The 20,999-nt window shown below is 39.7% G+C and overlaps 1 protein-coding gene across 2 annotated transcripts in view; it reads left to right on the top strand.

The window, feature by feature from the left end:
* Nucleotides 1-20,999, top strand: part of LOC149456052 (uncharacterized) — a 153,565-nt gene that overhangs the window by 86,047 nt on the left and 46,519 nt on the right. The window contains exon 7 of one of the 2 annotated variants that reach the window (XM_089685531.1): nucleotides 3,492-3,908. The exons of the other annotated variant lie outside the window; for it this stretch is intronic. Within the exon in view, the coding sequence (XP_089541657.1) occupies nucleotides 3,492-3,908 (417 nt within the window). The remainder of the gene's footprint in view (nucleotides 1-3,491; nucleotides 3,909-20,999) is intronic. 2 annotated transcript variants of the gene reach the window in all.

Raw genomic sequence — 20,999 nt, forward strand, 5'->3', positions numbered from 1 at the left:
AAGTACCAGTTCTGTGTCCCTGAGTAACAGTTCTGTGTCCCTCAGTAACAATTCTGTGTCTTTCCCTGAGTAACAATTCTGTGTCCCTCAGTAACAATTCTGTGTCCCTCAGTAACAATTCTGTGTCCCTCAGTAACAATTCTGTGTCTGTCCCTGAGTAACAATTCTGTGTCCCTCAGTAACAATTCTGTGTCCCTCAGTAACAATTCTGTGTCCCTCAGTAACAATTCTGTGTCTGTCCCTGAGTAACAGTTCTGTGTCCCTGAGTAACAGTTATGTGTCCCTGAGTAACAGTTCTGTGTCCCTGAGTAACAGTTCTGTGTCCCTCAGTAACAATTCTGTGTCTGTCCCTGAGTAACAATTATTTGTCCCTCAGTAACAATTCTGTGTCACTCAGTAACAATTCTGTGTCCCTCAGTAACAATTCTGTGTCTGTCCTTGAGTCACAGTTCTGTGTCCCTCAGTAACAGTTCTGTGTCCCTGAGTAACAGTTCTGTGTCTCTGAGTAACAATTCTGTGTCCCTCAGTAACAATTCTGTGTCCCTCAGTAACAATTCTGTGTCCCTCAGTAACAATTCTGTGTCTGTCCCTGAGTAACAATTCTGTGTCTGTCCCTGAGTAACAATTCTGTGTCCCTCAGTAACAATTCTGTGTCCCTCAGTAACAATTCTGTGTCTGTCCCTGAGTAACAGTTCTGTGTCCCTGAGTAACAGTTCTGTGTCCCTGAGTAACAATTCTGTGTCTGTCCCTGAGTAACAATTCTGTGTCCCTCAGTAACAATTCTGTGTCCCTCAGTAACAATTCTGTGTCCCTCAGTAACAATTCTGTGTCTGTCCCTGAGTAACAGTTCTGTGTCCCTGAGTAACAGTTCTGTGTCCCTCAGTAACAATTCTGTGTCTGTCCCTGAGTAACAATTCTGTGTCCCTCAGTAACAATTCTGTGTCTGTCCCTGAGTAACAGTTCTGTGTCCCTGAGTAACAGTTCTGTGTCCCTCAGTAACAATTCTGTGTCTGTCCCTGAGTAACAATTCTGTGTCCCTCAGTAACAATTCTGTGTCCCTCAGTAACAATTCTGTGTCCCTCAGTAACAATTCTGTGTCTGTCCCTGAGTAACAGTTCTGTGTCCCTGAGTAACAGTTCTGTGTCCCTCAGTAACAATTCTGTGTCCCTCTGTAACAATTCTGTGTCCCTCTGTAACAATTCTGTGTCCCTCAGTAACAATTCTGTGTCTGTCCCTGAGTAACAAGTCTGTGTCCCTCAGTAACAATTCTGTGTCCCTCAGTAACAATTCTGTGTCTGTCCCTGAGTAACAGTTCTGTGTCCCTGAGTAACAGTTCTGTTTCCCTGAGTAACAGTTCTGTGTCCCTGAGTAACAGTTCTGTGTCCCTCAGTAACAATTATGTGTCTGTCCCTCAGTAACAATTCTGTGTCCCTCAGTAACAATTCTGTGTCCCTCAGTAACAATTCTGTGTCTGTCCTGAGTAACAGTTCTGTGTCCCTGAGTAACAGTTCTGTGTCCCTGAGTAACAGTTCTGTGTCTCTGAGTAACAATTCTGTGTCCCTCAGTAACAATTTTGTGTCCCTCAGTAACAATTCTGTGTCTGTCCCTGAGTAACAATTCTGTGTTTGTCCCTGAGTAACAATTCTGTGTCCCTCAGTAACAATTCTGTGTCCCTCAGTAACAATTCTGTGTCTGTCCCTGAGTAACAATTCTGTGTCTGTCCCTGAGTAACAATTCAGTGTCTGTCCCTGAGTAACAATTCTGTGTCCCTAAGTAACGTTTCTGTGGCCCTAAGTAACGGTTCTGTGTCCCTAAGTAACGTTTCTGTGGCCCTAAGTAACGTTTCTGTGTCCCTAAGTAACGTTTCTGTGTCCCTAACTCTGTCCCTAATACAGAGAGGTCTGCCTCTCTTGAATGACTGGAGGCAAATGGAGAATTCTAAAATGGCCACCATTTATAGCTCGACCATTACACAGTGCTGGCTGGCTGGCTGCTGATTGGCTAATGCGATCACATGTCATGAATGAATGCATTATGGGTCAGCGCGCCTTGTCTGCGCGCCTTCCCAGACATCCCCGCTCCGTCGCCGCACATGTCGCCGCCATTTTAGGAAAAATTTTGATTCGCGCATCCGAAGTATGCTAATTTTCGGATTCGGCGCGAATCGAAATTTTTCCAATATTCGAAACGAATTCCACTTCGCCTACTTCAATTCGCTCATCTCTAGTCCTGTTATTTGGGGGATATCTGTACTGTCCTGACATTTGGGAGATATCTGTACCGTCCTGACATTTGGGGGATATCTGTACTGTTCTGACATTTGGGGGATATCTGTACTGTTCTGACATTTGGGGGATATCTGTACTGTTCTGACATTTGGGGGATATCTGTACTGTCCTGACATTTGGGGGATATCTGTACTGTTCTGACATTTGGGGGATATCTGTACTGTCCTGACATTTGGGGGATATCTGTACTGTTCTGACATTTGGGGGATATCTGTACTGTCCTGACATTTGGGGGATATCTGTACCGTCCTGACATTTGGGGGATATCTGTACTGTCCTGACATTCTTGGACCTCAAGAAATTAGATTGGCTGTCAGTACTTCAGGATTGATCAATATTCAGATCTATACCATAGTTTGTGAACTCTATAACTTTCCTACAAACTAAATAATACATCCTAATTTGGGTTATTTTCACCAAAGACATGTAGCAGAATACATCTCGGCCTAAATTTATGAAGAACAATTATTTATTTCCAAACTTTTATAGCAGAAACAAAGAAAAACGTGGGGTTTTTTTTTTCAAAATTTTCGGACTTTTTTGTTAATTTAGCAAAAAATTAAAACCCCAGCGATGATTAAATACCACCAAAAGAAAGCTCTAGTTGTGTGAAGAAAATTATAACATTTTAATTTGTGTACAATGTTGTATGACCGCGCAATTGTCATTCAAAGTGTGAGAGCGCTGAAACCTGAAAACTGGTCTGGGCAGGAAGGGGGTAAAAGTACCCGGTATTGAAACGGTTAACAGTCCAGTTGGGGTTCATGGAAAAATGTGGTTCCACTTACTGTGGCATCTTGTATTTTCTTCGGCGTTTTTACTTTCCACTTCTGTGAGTATCCATTTGGCATCTATGCTTTGTGAACAATAAATCGCTGATAATGCACTAGGCATTTGTGCCCTCCTGATTTTTCCTTTTTCGTTGTCCCCAGTTGAGGAGAGCAGCATCTACAACACATTCCTGGTGAAGTCCATGATCCATTGTATATCATACATCATTTGTGGTCATCTTCGGTAGACCTCAGTGCTGAAATGTACAGAGTTTTTCATGTGTGTTGTACACATCTTTGTATCTCTTGGTTGACATTTGTGCTATAAGGGAAATGATGAGCAAATTATCCATCAAGATGCCCTTTAATACATTCATAAGGCTTATAGAGTAAGATGAACTAGAAATGTATTTGACTTCTCATTGTTTTATAGATGTTCTTACTATATCTGAGATCTCAGGGGATCGTCATATGACTCATATGAAGGAAACAACTCTAGCTTGCTGGATAACACATTTCAGACAAAAAGAAATCCAGATAAATGTATTTCTGAAAAGACGTAATGCCACAAAAAAACATCTTATTGCCTCCTGGAAACCTATAGAACGGACAGCATCCAATAATTCTGTTGTTCTGCCTCTTCTGGAAAGAGATGCTGAACACCAAACATTGTTACTTGTTGAGATGACAAAATCCTGTACAGGAATGTACGAGTATCTCTGCTCCATTACTATCACCCCGAGTGCAGATATAGATAACGGCGCCATGCTTGGTGTAGAGGTGGAACACGCTTCCCTAAAACAGCCCATCTCTGCATGCAGGACTCTGAATGTGTACAATACAGTAGCAGGTAAGTAGTGGGTATGTTGTAGGTACTGAAAAAGGGTTTTATACCTAGTGTTCCTAAACCCAGGATCCCGCATTCACTATATCCTCTCTCCCCGGACCCTGCATTCACTATATCCGCTCTCCCCGGACCCTGTATTCACTATATCCGCTCTCCCCGGACCCTGCATTCACTATATCCGCTCTCCCCGGACCCCGCATTCACTATATCTGGTCTCCCCGGACCCCGCATTCACTATATCCGCTCTCCCCGGACCCCGCATTCACTATATCTGCTCTCCCGGACCCCGCATTCACTGTATCCGCTCTCCCCGGACCCTGTATTCACTATATCCGCTCTCCCCGGACCCCGCATTCACTGTATCCGCTCTCCCCGGACCCTGCATTCACTGTATCCACTCTCCCCGGACCCTGCATTCACTGTATCCGCTCTCCCCGGACCCTGCATTCACTGTATCCGCTCTCCCCGGACCCTGCATTCAATATATCTGCTCTCCGCGGGCCCTGCATTCAATATATCTGCTCTCCCCGGACCCCGCATTTACTATATCCGTTCTTCCTGGTCCCCGCATTTACTATATCCGCTCTCCCCGGACCCCGCATTCACTATATCCGCTCTCCCCGGACCCTGCATTCACTATATCTGCTCCCCGTGGACCCCGCATTCACTATATCCGCTCTCCCCGGACCCCGCATTCACTATATCCGCTCTCCCCGGACCCTGTATTCACTATATCTGCTCCCCATGGACCCCGCATTCACTATATCCGCTCTCCCCGGACCCCGCAATCATTATATCCGCTCTCCCCGGACCCTGCAATCATTATATCCGCTCTCTCCAGACCCTGCATTCACTATATCTGCTCTCCCCGGACCCCGCAATCATTATATCCGCTCTCCCCGGACCCCGCATTCACTATATCCGCTCTCCCCGGACCCCGCAATCATTATATCCGCTCTCCCCGGACCCCGCATTCACTACATCCGCTCTCCCCGGACCCTGCATTCACTATATCTGCTCTCCCCGGACCCCGCATTCACTATATCTGCTCTCCCCGGATCCAGCAATCACTATATCTGGTCTCCCCGGACCCTGCATTCACTATATCCGCTCTCCTGGGACCCCGCATTCACTGTATCCGCTCTCCCCGGACCCCGCATTCACTATATCCGCTCTCCCCGGACCCCGCATTCACTATATCCGCTCTCCCACAGTACACAGAACATGGAAATGCAATTATTTTAGTAAATATAAACTGCTAAATTCCTTTTCTCATCAGCAGTATATAGCAGTCTTGTGACTTCTATAAGTTTCCAGCAGAGCACTGGTTAAAGCTCGTTGAAGGAGTTTTCATTTTGCTCTAGGAGGATGCAGAACCCCTGACCTCTGTCTGGACAGTGCTGATTGGCCCTGTGCTGATGACATGCACTCTCCCAAGAAAAATAAACCTCTCTAGCAACACACCCCAAACAGAGCATGTGCAGAGTAACTCCACACAAAATGTCTTATTAGGATATAAGAGGAGGACACAAGAAGGGGAGGATCAGAGAAGACAGGATCAAAGAGAGTTTTTACACAATTAACCCCTTAGGTTCCACAGTGAGTATAACAAGCTTTCTGTAGTGCCTATACAGACTGATTATACTGCTGTAGGTTTACTAACAGTGATAAAGCGATACTAATGGTGTTATATGATAAAAGATGTTACACTTACCTGCTTTATGTAGTGGTTTTGGTCTAGGGTCACATAGTTAGTCTGGCTGAACTAAAAACAAAAGTCCATCCAGTTCAATCAAAAAATGTTATAATCCTACACCCACAGTTGATCCAGAGGAAGGCAAAAAACCAACAAAGCATGATCCACTTTGCTCGTGCAGGGAAACAATTCCTTCCTGATCCCCCGAGAGGCAATCGGATATTCCCTGGATCAACTTTCCCTATAAATGTTATATCCAGTTATATTCTGTGTATCCAAGAAAGAATCAAGGACTTTCCTACAGCAATCCACTGAGCTGGCCACACCCAACTCTGGAGGGAGTCTATTCCACATTCTCACAGCTCTTACTGTGAAGAAACCTTTCCGTGTTTGGAGATTAAATGTATTTTCCTCCAGACGTAAAGAGCGCCCCCTTGTCCTCTGTGATGACCTCAGGGGGAATAACTACACCGAGCTCACTATATGAACCACTGATGTATTATACATGGAGATCATATCCCCCCCTTATGTATTATACATGGAGATCATATCTCCCCTATGTATTATACATGGTGATCATATCCCCCCTTATGTATTATACATGGAGATCATATCCCCCTTATGTACTATACATGGAGATCATATCCCCCCTGATGTATTATACATGGAGATCATATCCCCCCTTATGTATTATACATGGAGATCATATCCCCCCCTTATGTATTATACATGGAGATCATATCCCCCCTTATGTACTATACATGGAGATGATATCCCCCCTTATGTATTATACATGGAGATCATATCCCCCTTATGTATTATACATGGAGATCATATCCCCCCCCCTTAAGTATTATACATGGAGATCATATCACTCTTATGTATTATATATGGTGATCATATCCCCCTTATGTATTATACATGGAGATCATATCCCCCCTTATGTATTATACATGGAGATCATATCCCCCCTTATGTATTATACATGGAGATCATATCCCCCCTTATTTATTATACATGGAGATCACATCCCCCTTATGTATTATACATGGAGATCATATCCCCCCCTTATGTATTAGACATGGAGATCATATCCCCCTTATGTATTATATATGGTGATCATATCCCCCCCCCTTATGTATTATACATGGAGATCATATCCCCCCCTTATGTATTATACATGGAGATCATATCCCCCCTTATGTATTATACATGGAGATCATATCCCCCCTATGTATTATACATGGTGATCATATCCCCCCTTATGTATTATACATGGAGATCATATCCCCCCTTATGTATTATACATGGCGATCATATCCCCCCCCCTTATGTATTATACATGGAGATCATATCCCCCCTTATGTATTATACATAGAGATCATATCCCCCCCTTATGTATTAGACTTGGAGATCATATCCCCCTTATGTATTATACATGGAGATCATATCCCCCTTATGTATTATACATGGAGATCATATCCCCCCTTATGTATTATACATGGAGATCATATCCCCCTTATGTATTATAAATGGAGAGCATACCCCCCCCTTTTGTATTATACATGGAGATCATATCCCCCCTTATGTATTTATACATGGAGATCATATCCCCCCTTATGTATTTATACATGAAGAGCATATCCCCCCTTATGTATTATACATGGAGATCATATCCACCCCCCCTTATGTGTTATACATGGCGATCATATCCCCCTTATGTATTATACATGGAGATCATATCCCCTCTTATGTATTATACATGGAGATCATATCCCCCCTTATGTATTATACATGTAGATCATATCCCCCCTTATGTATTATACATGGAGATCATATCCCCCCTTATGTATTATACATGGAGATCATATCCCCCTTATGTATTATACATGGAGATCATATCCCCCCTTATGTATTATACATGGAGATCATATCCCCCCTAATGTATTATACATGGAGATCATATCCCCCTTATGTATTATACATGGAGATCATATCCCCCTTATGTATTATACATGGAGATCATATCACCCCTTATGTATTATACATGGAGATCATATCCCCCCTTATGTATTATACATGGAGATCATATCCCCCCCTTATGTATTATATATGGAGATCATATCCCCCTTATGTATTATACATGGTGATCATATCCCCCTTATGTATTATACATGGTGATCATATCCCCCCCTTATGTATTATACATGGAGATCATATCCCCCCTTATGTATTATACATGGAGATCATATCCTCCCTTATGTATTATACATGGAGATCATATCCCCCCCCCCCTTATGTATTATACATGGAGATCATATCCCCCCTTATGTATTATATATGGTGATCATATCCCCCTTATGTATTATACATTGAGATCATATCCCTCCTTATGTATTATATATGGAGATCATATCCCCCCTTATGTATTATACATGGAGATCATTTCCCCCCTGATGTATTATACATGGAGATCATATCCCCCCTTATGTATTATACATGGAGATCATATCCCCCCCTTATTTATTATACATGGAGATCATATCCCCCCTTATGTATTATACATGGCGATCATATCCCCCCTTATGTATTATACATGGAGATCATATCCCCCCTTATGTATTATACATGGAGATCATATCCCCCCCCCTTATGTATTATACATGGAGATCATATCCCCCTTATGTATTATACATGGAGATCATATCCACTCTTATGTATTATACATGGAGATCATATCCCCCCTTATGTATTATACATGGAGATCATATCCCCCCTTATGTATTATACATGGAGATCATATCCCCCTTATGTATTATACATGGAGATCATATCCCCCCTTATGTATTATACATGGAGATCATATCCCCCCTTATGTATTATACATGGAGATCATATCCCCCTTATGTATTATACATGGAGATCACATCCCCCCTTATGTATTATACATGGAGATCAAATCGCCCCTTATGTATTATACATGGAGATCATATCCCCCCTTATGTATTATACATGGAGATCATATCCCCCTTATGTATTATACATGGAGATCATATCCCCCTTATGTATTATACATGGAGATCATATCCCCCCTTATGTATTATACATGGAGATCATACCCCCCCCCCCTTATGTATTTATACATGGAGATAATATCCCCCCCCTTATGTATTATAAATGGAGAGCATACCCCCCCCCTTATGTATTTATACATGGAGATCATATCCCCCCTTATGTATTTATACATGGAGAACATATCCCCCCTTATGTATTTATACATGGAGATCATAACCCCCCCTTATGTATTATAAATGGAGAGCATACCCCCCCCTTATGTATTTATACATGGAGATCATTTCCCCCCTATGTATTATACATGGAGATCATATCCCCCCTTATGTATTTATACATGAAGATCATACCCCCCCTTATGTATTATACATGGAGATCATATCCCCCTTATGTATTATACATGGAGATCATATCCCCCCTTATGTATTATACATGGAGATCATATCCCCCTTATGTATTATACATGGAGATCATATCCCCCCTTATGTATTATACATGGAGATCACATCCCCCCTTATGTATTATACATGGAGATCATATCCCCCTTATGTATTATAAATGGAGAGCATACCCCCCACCCCTTATGTATATATACATGGAGATCATATCCCCCCTTATGTATTTATACATGGAGATCATATCCCCCCCTTATGTATTATAAATGGAGAGCTTACCCCCCCTTATGTATTTATACATGGAGATCATATCCCCCCTTATGTATTATACATGGTGATCATATCCCCCTTATGTATTATACATGGAGATCATATCCCCCCTTATGTATTATACATGGAGATCATTTCCCCCCTGATGTATTATACATGGAGATCATATCCCCCCTTATGTATTATACATGGAGATCATATCCCCCCCTTATTTATTATACATGGAGATCATATCCCCCTTATGTATTATACATGGAGATGATATCCCCCCTTATGTATTATACATGGAGATCATATCCACCTTATGTATTATATATGGTGATCATATTCCCCCTTATGTATTATACATGGAGATCATATCCCCCCTATGTATTATACATGGTGATCATATCCCCCCTTATGTATTATACATGGAGATCATATCCCCCCTTATGTATTATACATGGCGATCATATCCCCCCTTATGTATTATACATGGAGATCATATCCCCCCCCTTATGTATTATACATGGAGATCATATCCCCCTTATGTATTATACATGGAGATCATATCCACTCTTATGTATTATACATGGAGATCATATCCGCCCTTATTTATTATACATGGAGATCATATCCCCCCTTATGTATTATACATGGAGATCATATCCCCCTTATGTATTATACATGGAAATCATATCCCCCCTTATGTATTATACATGGAGATCATATCCCCCCTTATGTATTATACATGGAGATCATATCCCCCCTTATGTATTATACATGGAGATCATATCCCCCCTTATGTATTATACATGGAGATCATACCCCCCTTTATGTATTATACATGGAGATCATATCCCCCCTTATGTATTATACATGGAGATCATATCCCCCCTTATGTATTATACATGGAGATCATATCCCCCCTTATGTATTATACATGGAGATCATATCCCCCCTTATGTATTATATATGGAGATCATATCCCCCTTATGTATTATACATGGTGATCATATCCCCCTTATGTATTATACATGGTGATCATATCCCCCTTATTTATTATACATGGTGATCATATCCCCCCCTTATGTATTATACATGGAGATCATATCCCCCCTTATGTATTATACATGGAGATCATATCCCCCCTTATGTATTATATATGGTGATCATATTCCCCCTTATGTATTATACATGGAGATCATATCCCCCCTATGTATTATACATGAAGATCATATCCCCCCTATGTATTATACATGGTGATCATATCCCCCCTTATGTATTATACATGGAGATCATATCCACCCTTATGTATTATACATGGCGATCATATCCCCCCTTATGTATTATACATGGAGATCATATCCCCCCCTTATGTATTATACATGGAGATCATATCCCCCTTATGTATTATACATGAAGATCATATCCACTCTTATGTATTATACATGGAGATCATATCCCCCCTTATGTATTATACATGGAGATCATATCCCCCCTTATGTATTATACATGGAGATCATATCCCCCTTATGTATTATACATGGAGATCATATCCCCCCTTATGTATTGTACATGGAGATCATATCCCCCCTTATGTATTATACATGGAGATCACATCCCCCCTTATGTATTATACATGGAGATCATATCCCCCTTATGTATTATACATGGAGATCATATCCCCCTTATGTATTATACATGGAGATCATATCCCCCTTATGTATTATAAATGGAGAGCATACCCCCCCTTATGTATTTATACATGGAGATCATATCCCCCCTTATGTATTTATACATGGAGAGCATACCCCCCCTTATGTATTTATACATGGAGATCATTTCCCCCCTTTGTATTATACATGGAGATCATATCCCCCCTTATGTATTTATACATGAAGATCATACCCCCCCTTATGTATTATACATGGAGATCATATCCCCCTTATGTATTATACATGGAGATCATATCCCCCCTTTTGTATTATACATGGAGATCATATCCCCCCTTATGTATTATACATGGAGATCATATCCCCCCTTATGTATTATACATGGAGATCATATCCCCCCTTATGTATTATAAATGGAGAGCATACCCCCCACCCCTTATGTATATATACATGGAGATCATATCCCCCCTTATGTATTTATACATGGAGATCATATCCCCCCTTTATGTATTATAAATGGAGAGCATACCCCCCCTTATGTATTTATACATGGAGATCATATCCCCCCTTATGTATTATACATGGTGATCATATCCCCCTTATGTATTATACATGGAGATCATATCCCCCCTTATGTATTATACATGGAGATCATTTCCCCCCTGATGTATTATACATGGAGATCATATCCCCCCTTATGTATTATACATGGAGATCATATCCCCCCCTTATTTATTATACATGGAGATGATATCCCCCTTATGTATTATACATGGAGATGATATCCCCCACTTATGTATTATACATGGAGATCATATCCACCTTATGTATTATATATGGTGATCTTATTCCCCCTTATGTATTATACATGGAGATCATATCCCCCCCTATGTATTATACATGAAGATCATATCCCACCTATGTATTATACATGGAGATCATATCCCCCTTATGTATTATACATGGAGATCATATCCCCCCTTATGTATTATACATGGCGATCATATCCCCCCTTATGTATTATACATGGAGATCATATCCCCCCCCTTATGTATTATACATGGAGATCATATCCCCCTTATGTATTATACATGGAGATCATATCCCCCTTATGTATTATACATGGAGATCATATCCACTCTTATGTATTATACATGGAGATCATATCCCCCCTTATGTATTATACATGGAGATCATATCCCCCCTTATGTATTATACATGGAGATCATATCCCCCTTATGTATTATACATGGAGATCATTTCCCCCCTTATGTATTATACATGGAGATCATATCCCCCCTTATGTATTATACATGGAGATCATATCCCCCCTTGTGTATTATACATGGAGATCATATCCCCCCTTATGTATTATACATGGAGATCATATCCCCCCTTATGTATTATATATGGAGATCATATCCCCCCTTGTGTATTATACATGGAGATCATACCCCCCCCCCTTATGTATTTATACATAGAGATCATATCCCCCCTTATGTATTTATACATGGAGATAATATCCCCCCCCTTATGTATTATAAATGGAGAGCATACCCCCCCCCCCTTATGTATTTATACATGGAGATCATATCCCCCCTTATGTATTTATACATGGAGATCATAACCCCCCCATATGTATTATACATGGAGATCATTTCCCCCCTGATGTATTATACATGGAGATCATATCCCCCCTTATGTATTATACATGGAGATCATATCCCCCCCTTATTTATTATACATGGAGATGATATCCCCCTTATGTATTATACATGGAGATGATATCCCCCACTTATGTATTATACATGGAGATCATATCCACCTTATGTATTATATATGGTGATCTTATTCCCCCTTATGTATTATACATGGAGATCATATCCCCCCCTATGTATTATACATGAAGATCATATCCCCCCTATGTATTATACATGGAGATCATATCCCCCTTATGTATTATACATGGAGATCATATCCCCCCTTATGTATTATACATGGCGATCATATCCCCCCTTATGTATTATACATGGAGATCATATCCCCCCCCCCTTATGTATTATACATGGAGATCATATCCCCCTTATGTATTATACATGGAGATCATATCCCCCTTATGTATTATACATGGAGATCATATCCACTCTTATGTATTATACATGGAGATCATATCCCCCCTTATGTATTATACATGGAGATCATATCCCCCCTTATGTATTATACATGGAGATCATATCCCCCTTATGTATTATACATGGAGATCATATCCCCCCTTATGTATTATACATGGAGATCATATCCCCCCTTATGTATTATACATGGAGATCATATCCCCCCTTGTGTATTATACATGGAGATCATATCCCCCCTTATGTATTATACATGGAGATCATATCCCCCCTTATGTATTATATATGGAGATCATATCCCCCCTTGTGTATTATACATGGAGATCATACCCCCCCCCCCTTATGTATTTATACATAGAGATCATATCCCCCCTTATGTATTTATACATGGAGATAATATCCCCCCCCTTATGTATTATAAATGGAGAGCATACCCCCCCCCCCCTTATGTATTTATACATGGAGATCATATCCCCCCTTATGTATTTATACATGGAGAACATATCCCCCCTTATGTATTTATACATGGAGATCATAACCCCCCCATATGTATTATAAATGGAGAGCATACCCCCCCTTATGTATTTATACATGGAGATCATTTCCCCCCTATGTATTATACATGGAGATCATATCCCCCCTTATGTATTTATACATGAAGATCATACCCCCCCTTATGTATTATACATGGAGATCATATCCCCCTTATGTATTATACATGGAGATCATATCCCCCCTTATGTATTATACATGGAGATCATATCCCCCCTTATGTATTATACATGGAGATCACATCCCCCCTTATGTATTATACCTGAAGATCATATCCCCATTATGTATTATAAATGGAGAGCATACCCCCCACCCCTTATGTATATATACATGGAGATCATATCCCCCCTTATGTATTTATGCATGGAGATCATATCCCCCCCTTATGTATTATAAATGGAGAGCATACCCCCCCTTATGTATTTATACATGGAGATCATATCCCCCCTTATGTATTATACATGGTGATCATATCCCCCTTATGTATTATACATGGAGATCATATCCCCCCTTATGTATTATACATGGAGATCATATCCCCCTTATGTATTATACATGGTGATCATATCCCCCTTATGTATTATACATGGAGATCATATCCCCCCTTATGTATTTATACATGGAGATCTTATCCTCCCTTATGTATTTATACATGGAGATCATATCCCCCCCCCTTATGTGTTATACATGGCGATCATATCCCCCTTATGTATTATACATGGAGATCATATCCCCCTTATGTATTATACATGGTGATCATATCCCCCCTTATGTATTATACATGGAGATCATATCCCCCCTTATGTATTATACATGGAGATCATATCCCCGCTTATGTATTATACATGGAGATCATATCCCCCTTATGTATTATACATGGAGATCATATCCCCCCTTATGTATTATACATGGAGATCATATCCCCCCTTATGTATTATACATGGAGATGATATCCCCCCCCTTATGTATTATACATGGAGATCATATCCACCTTATGTATTATATATGGTGATCATATTCCCCCTTATGTATTATACATGGAGATCATATCCCCCCCTATGTATTATACATGAAGATCATATCCCCCCTATGTATTATACATGGTGATTATATCCCCCCTTATGTATTATACATGGAGATCATATCCCCCCCCCCTTATGTATTATACATGGAGATCATATCCACCTTATGTATTATATATGGTGATCATATTCCCCCTTATGTATTATACATGGAGATCATATCCCCCCCTATGTATTATACATGAAGATCATATCCCCCCTATGTATTATACATGGTGATCATATCCCCCCTTATGTATTATACATGGAGATCATATCCCCCCTTATGTATTATACATGGCGATCATATCCCCCCTTATGTATTATACATGGAGATCATATCCCCCCCCTTATGTATTATACATGGAGATCATATCCCCCTTATGTATTATACATGGAGATCATATCCACTCTTATGTATTATACATGGAGATCATATCCCCCCTTATGTATTATACATGGAGATCATATCCCCCCTTATGTATTATACATGGAGATCATATCCCCCTTATGTATTATACATGGAGATCATATCCCCCCTTATGTATTATACATGGAGATCATATCCCCCCTTATGTATTATACATGGAGATCAAATCCCCCCTTATGTATTATACATGGAAATCATATCCCCCTTATGTATTATACATGGAGATCATATCCCCCTTATGTATTATACATGGAGATCATATCCCCCTTATGTATTATACATGGAGATCATATCCCCCCTTGTGTATTATACATGGAGATCATACCCCCCCCCTTATGTATTTATACATGGAGATCATATCCCCCCTCATGTATTTATACATGGAGATAATATCCCCCCCTTATGTATTATAAATGGAGAGCATACCCCCCCCCTTATGTATTTATACATGGAGATCATATCCCCCCTTATGTATTTATACATGGAGAACATATCCCCCCTTATGTATTTATACATGGAGATCATAACCCCCCCATATGTATTATAAATGGAGAGCATACCCCCCCTTATGTATTTATACATGGAGATCATTTCCCCCCTATGTATTATACATGGCGATCATATCCCCCCTTATGTATTTATACATGAAGATCATACCCCCCCTTATGTATTATACATGGAGATCATATCCCCCTTATGTATTATACATGGAGATCATATCCCCCCTTATGTATTATACATGGAGATCATATCCCCCCTTATGTATTATACATGGAGATCATATCCCCCCTTATGTATTATACATGGAGATCACATCCCCCCTTATGTATTATACATGGAGATCATATCCCCCTTATGTATTATAAATGGAGAGCATACCCCCCACCCCTTATGTATATATACATGGAGATCATATCGCCCCTTATGTATTTATGCATGGAGATCATATCCCCCCCTTATGTATTATAAATGGAGTGCATACCCCCCCTTATGTATTTATACATGGAGATCATATCCCCCCGTATGTATTATACATGGTGATCATATCCCCCTTATGTATTATACATGGAGATCATATCCCCCTTATGTATTATACATGGAGATCATATCCCCCTTATGTATTATACATGGTGATCATATCCCCCTTATGTATTATACATGGAGATCATATCCCCCCTTATGTATTTATACATGGAGATCTTATCCTCCCTTATGTATTTATACATGGAGATCATATCCCCCCCCCCCTTATGTGTTATACATGGCGATCATATCCCCCTTATGTATTATAAATGGAGAGCATACCCCCCCTTATGTATTTATACATGGAGATCATATCCCCCCTTATGTATTATACATGGTGATCATATCCCCCTTATGTATTATACATGGAGATCATATCCCCCTTATGTATTATACATGGTGATCATATCCCCCTTATGTATTATACATGGAGATCATATCCTCCCTTATGTATTTATACATGGAGATCATATCCCCCCTTATGTATTATACATGGTGATCATATCCCCCTTATGTATTATACATGGAGATCTTATCCTCCCTTATGTATTTATACATGGAGATCATATCCCCCCCCCCTTATGTGTTATACATGGCGATCATATCCCCCTTATGTATTATACATGGAGATCATATCCCCCTCATGTATTATACATGGAGATCATATCCCCCCTCATGTATTATACATGGTGATCATATCCCCCCTTATGTATTATACATGGAGATCATATCCCCCCTTATGTATTATACATGGAGATCATATCCCCCTTATGTATTATACATGGAGATCATATCCCCCTTATGTATTATACATGGAGATCATATCCCCCCTTATTTATTATACATGGAGATCATATCCCCCTTATGTATTATACATGGAGATGATATCCCCCCCTTATGTATTATACATGGAGATCATATCCACCTTATGTATTATATATGGTGATCATATTCCCCCTTATGTATTATACATGGAGATCATATCCCCCCCTATGTATTATACATGAAGATCATATCCCCCCTATGTATTATACATGGTGATCATATCCCCCCTTATGTATTATACATGGAGATCATATCCCCCCTTATGTATTATACATGGCGATCATATCCCCCCTTATGTATTATACATGGAGATCATATCCCCCCCCTTATGTATTATACATGGAGATCATATCCCCCTTATGTATTATACATGGAGATCATATCCACTCTTATGTATTATACATGGAGATCATATCCCCCCTTATGTATTATACATGGAGATCATATCCCCCCTTATGTATTATACATGGAGATCATATCCCCCTTATGTAATATACATGGAGATCATATCCCCCCTTAGGTATAATACATGGAGATCATATCCCCCCTTATGTATTATACATGGAGATCACATCCCCCCTTATGTATTATACATGGAGATCATATCCCCCTTATGTATTATACATGGAGATCATATCCCCCTTATGTATTATACATGGAGATCATATCCCCCTTATGTATTATAAATGGAGAGCATACCCCCCCCTTATGTATTTATACATGGAGATCATATCCCCCCTTATGTATTTATACATGGAGAACATATCCCCCCTTATGTATTTATACATGGAGATCATAACCCCCCCTTATGTATTATAAATGGAGAGCATACCCCCCCCTTATGTATTATAAATGGAGAGCATACCCCCCCCTTATGTATTTATACATGGAGATCATTTCCCCCCTATGTATTATACATGGAGATCATATCCCCCCTTATGTATTTATATATGAAGATCATACCCCCCCTTATGTATTATACATGGAGATCATATCCCCCTTATGTATTATACATGGAGATCATATCCCCCCTTATGTATTATACATGGAGATCATATCCCCCCTTATGTATTATACATGGAGATCATATCCCCCCTTATGTATTATACATGGAGATCATATCCCCCCTTATGTATTATAAATGGAGAGCATACCCCCCCTTATGTATTTATACATGGAGATCATATCCCCCCTTATTTATTATACATGGAGATCATATCACCCTTATGTATTATACATGGAGATGATATCCCCCCCTTATGTATTATACATGGAGATCATATCCACCTTATGTATTATATATGGAGATCATATCCACCTTATGTATTATACATGGAGATCATATCCCCCCCTATGTATTATACATGAAGATCATATCCCCCCTATGTATTATACATGGTGATCATATCCCCCCTTATGTATTATACATGGAGATCATATCCCCCCTTATGTATTATACATGGCGATCATATCCCCCCTTATGTATTATACATGGAGATCATATCCCCCCCCCTTATGTATTATACATGGAGATCATATCCCCCTTATGTATTATACATGGAGATCATATCCACTCTTATGTATTATACATGGAGATCATATCCCCCCTTATGTATTATACATGGAGATCATATCCCCCCTTATGTATTATACATGGAGATCATATCCGCCTTATGTATTATACATGGAGATCATATACCCCCTTATGTATTATACATGGAGATCATATCCCCCTTATGTATTATACATGGAGATCATATCCACCTTATGTATTATACATGGAGATCATATCCCCCCTTATGTATTATACATGGAGATCATACTTCCCCCCTTATGTATTTATACATGGAGATCATATCCCCCCTTATGTATTTTTACATGGAGATAATATCCCCCCCTTATGTATTATAAATGGAGAGCATACCCACCCCCCCTTATGTATTTATACATGGAGATCATATCCCCCCTTATGTATTTATACATGGAGAACATATCCCCCCTTATGTATTTATACATGGAGATCATAACCCCCCCTTATGTATTATAAATGGAGAGCATACCCCCCCTTATGTATTTATACATGGAGATCATTTCCCCCCTATGTATTATACATGGAGATCATATCCCCCCTTATGTATTTATACATGAAGATCATACCCCCCCTTATGTATTATACATGGAGATCATATCCCCCTTATGTATTATACATGGAGATCATATCCCCCCTTATGTATTATACATGGAGATCATATCCCCCCTTATGTATTATACATGGAGATCATATCCCCCCTTATGTATTATACATGGAGATCACATCCCCCCTTATGTATTATACATGGAGATCATATCCCCCTTATGTATTATAAATGGAGAGCATACCCCCCACCTTTTATGTATATATACATGGAGATCATATCCCCCCTTATGTATTTATACATGGAGATCATATCCCCCCCTTATGTATTATAAATGGAGAGCATACCCCCCCTTATGTATTTATACATGGAGATCATATCCCCCCTTATGTATTATACATGGTGATCATATCCCCCTTATGTATTATACATGGAGATCATATCCCCCCTTATGTATTATACATGGAGATCATATCCCCCTTATGTATTATACATGGAGATCATATCCCCCTTATGTATTATACATGGTGATCATATCCCCCTTATGTATTATACATGGAGATCATATCCCCCCTTATGTATTTATACATGGAGATCATATCCTCCCTTATGTATTTATACATGGAGATCATATCCCCCCCCCTTATGTGTTATACATGGCGATCATATCCCCTCTTATGTATTATACATGGAGATCATATCCCCCCTTATGTATTAAACATGGTGATCATATCCCCCCTTATGTATTATACATGGAGATCACATCCCCCCTTATGTATTATACCTGAAGATCATATCCCCATTATGTATTATAAATGGAGAGCATACCCCCCACCCCTTATGTATATATACATGGAGATCATATCCCCCCTTATGTATTTATGCATGGAGATCATATCCCCCCCTTATGTATTATAAATGGAGAGCATACCCCCCCTTATGTATTTATACATGGAGATCATATCCCCCCTTATGTATTATACATGGTGATCATATCCCCCTTATGTATTATACATGGAGATCATATCCCCCCTTATGTATTATACATGGAGATCATATCCCCCTTATGTATTATACATGGAGATCATATCCCCCTTATGTATTATACATGGAGATCATATCCCCCCTTATGTATTTATACATGGAGATCTTATCCTCCCTTATGTATTTATACATGGAGATCATATCCCCCCCCCTTATGTGTTATACATGGCGATCATATCCCCCTTATGTATTATACATGGAGATCATATCCCCCTTATGTATTATACATGGTGATCATATCCCCCCTTATGTATTATACATGGAGATCATATCCCCCCTTATGTATTATACATGGAGATCATATCCCCGCTTATGTATTATACATGGAGATCATATCCCCCTTATGTATTATACATGGAGATCATATCCCCCCTTATGTATTTATACATGGAGATCATATCCCCCCTTATGTATTTATACATGAAGAGCATATCCCCCCTTATGTATTATACATGGAGATCATATCCACCCCCCCTTATGTGTTATACATGGCGATCATATCCCCCTTATGTATTATACATGGAGATCATATCCACCCCCCCTTATGTGTTATACATGGCGATCATATCCCCTCTTATGTATTATACATGGAGATCATATCCCCCCTTATGTATTATACATGTAGATCATATCCCCCCTTATGTATTATACATGGAGATCATATCCCCCCTTATGTATTATACATGGAGATCATATCCCCCTTATGTATTATACATGGAGATCATATCCCCCCTTATGTATTATACATGGAGATCATATCCCCCCTAATGTATTATACATGGAGATCATATCCCCCTTATGTATTAT

The sequence above is a fragment of the Staurois parvus genome, unplaced genomic scaffold (assembly GCF_062004578.1).
Source record: "Staurois parvus isolate SC_StPar_1 unplaced genomic scaffold, SC_StPar_1.0 ptg000379l, whole genome shotgun sequence".
Lineage (NCBI taxonomy): Eukaryota > Metazoa > Chordata > Amphibia > Anura > Ranidae > Staurois > Staurois parvus.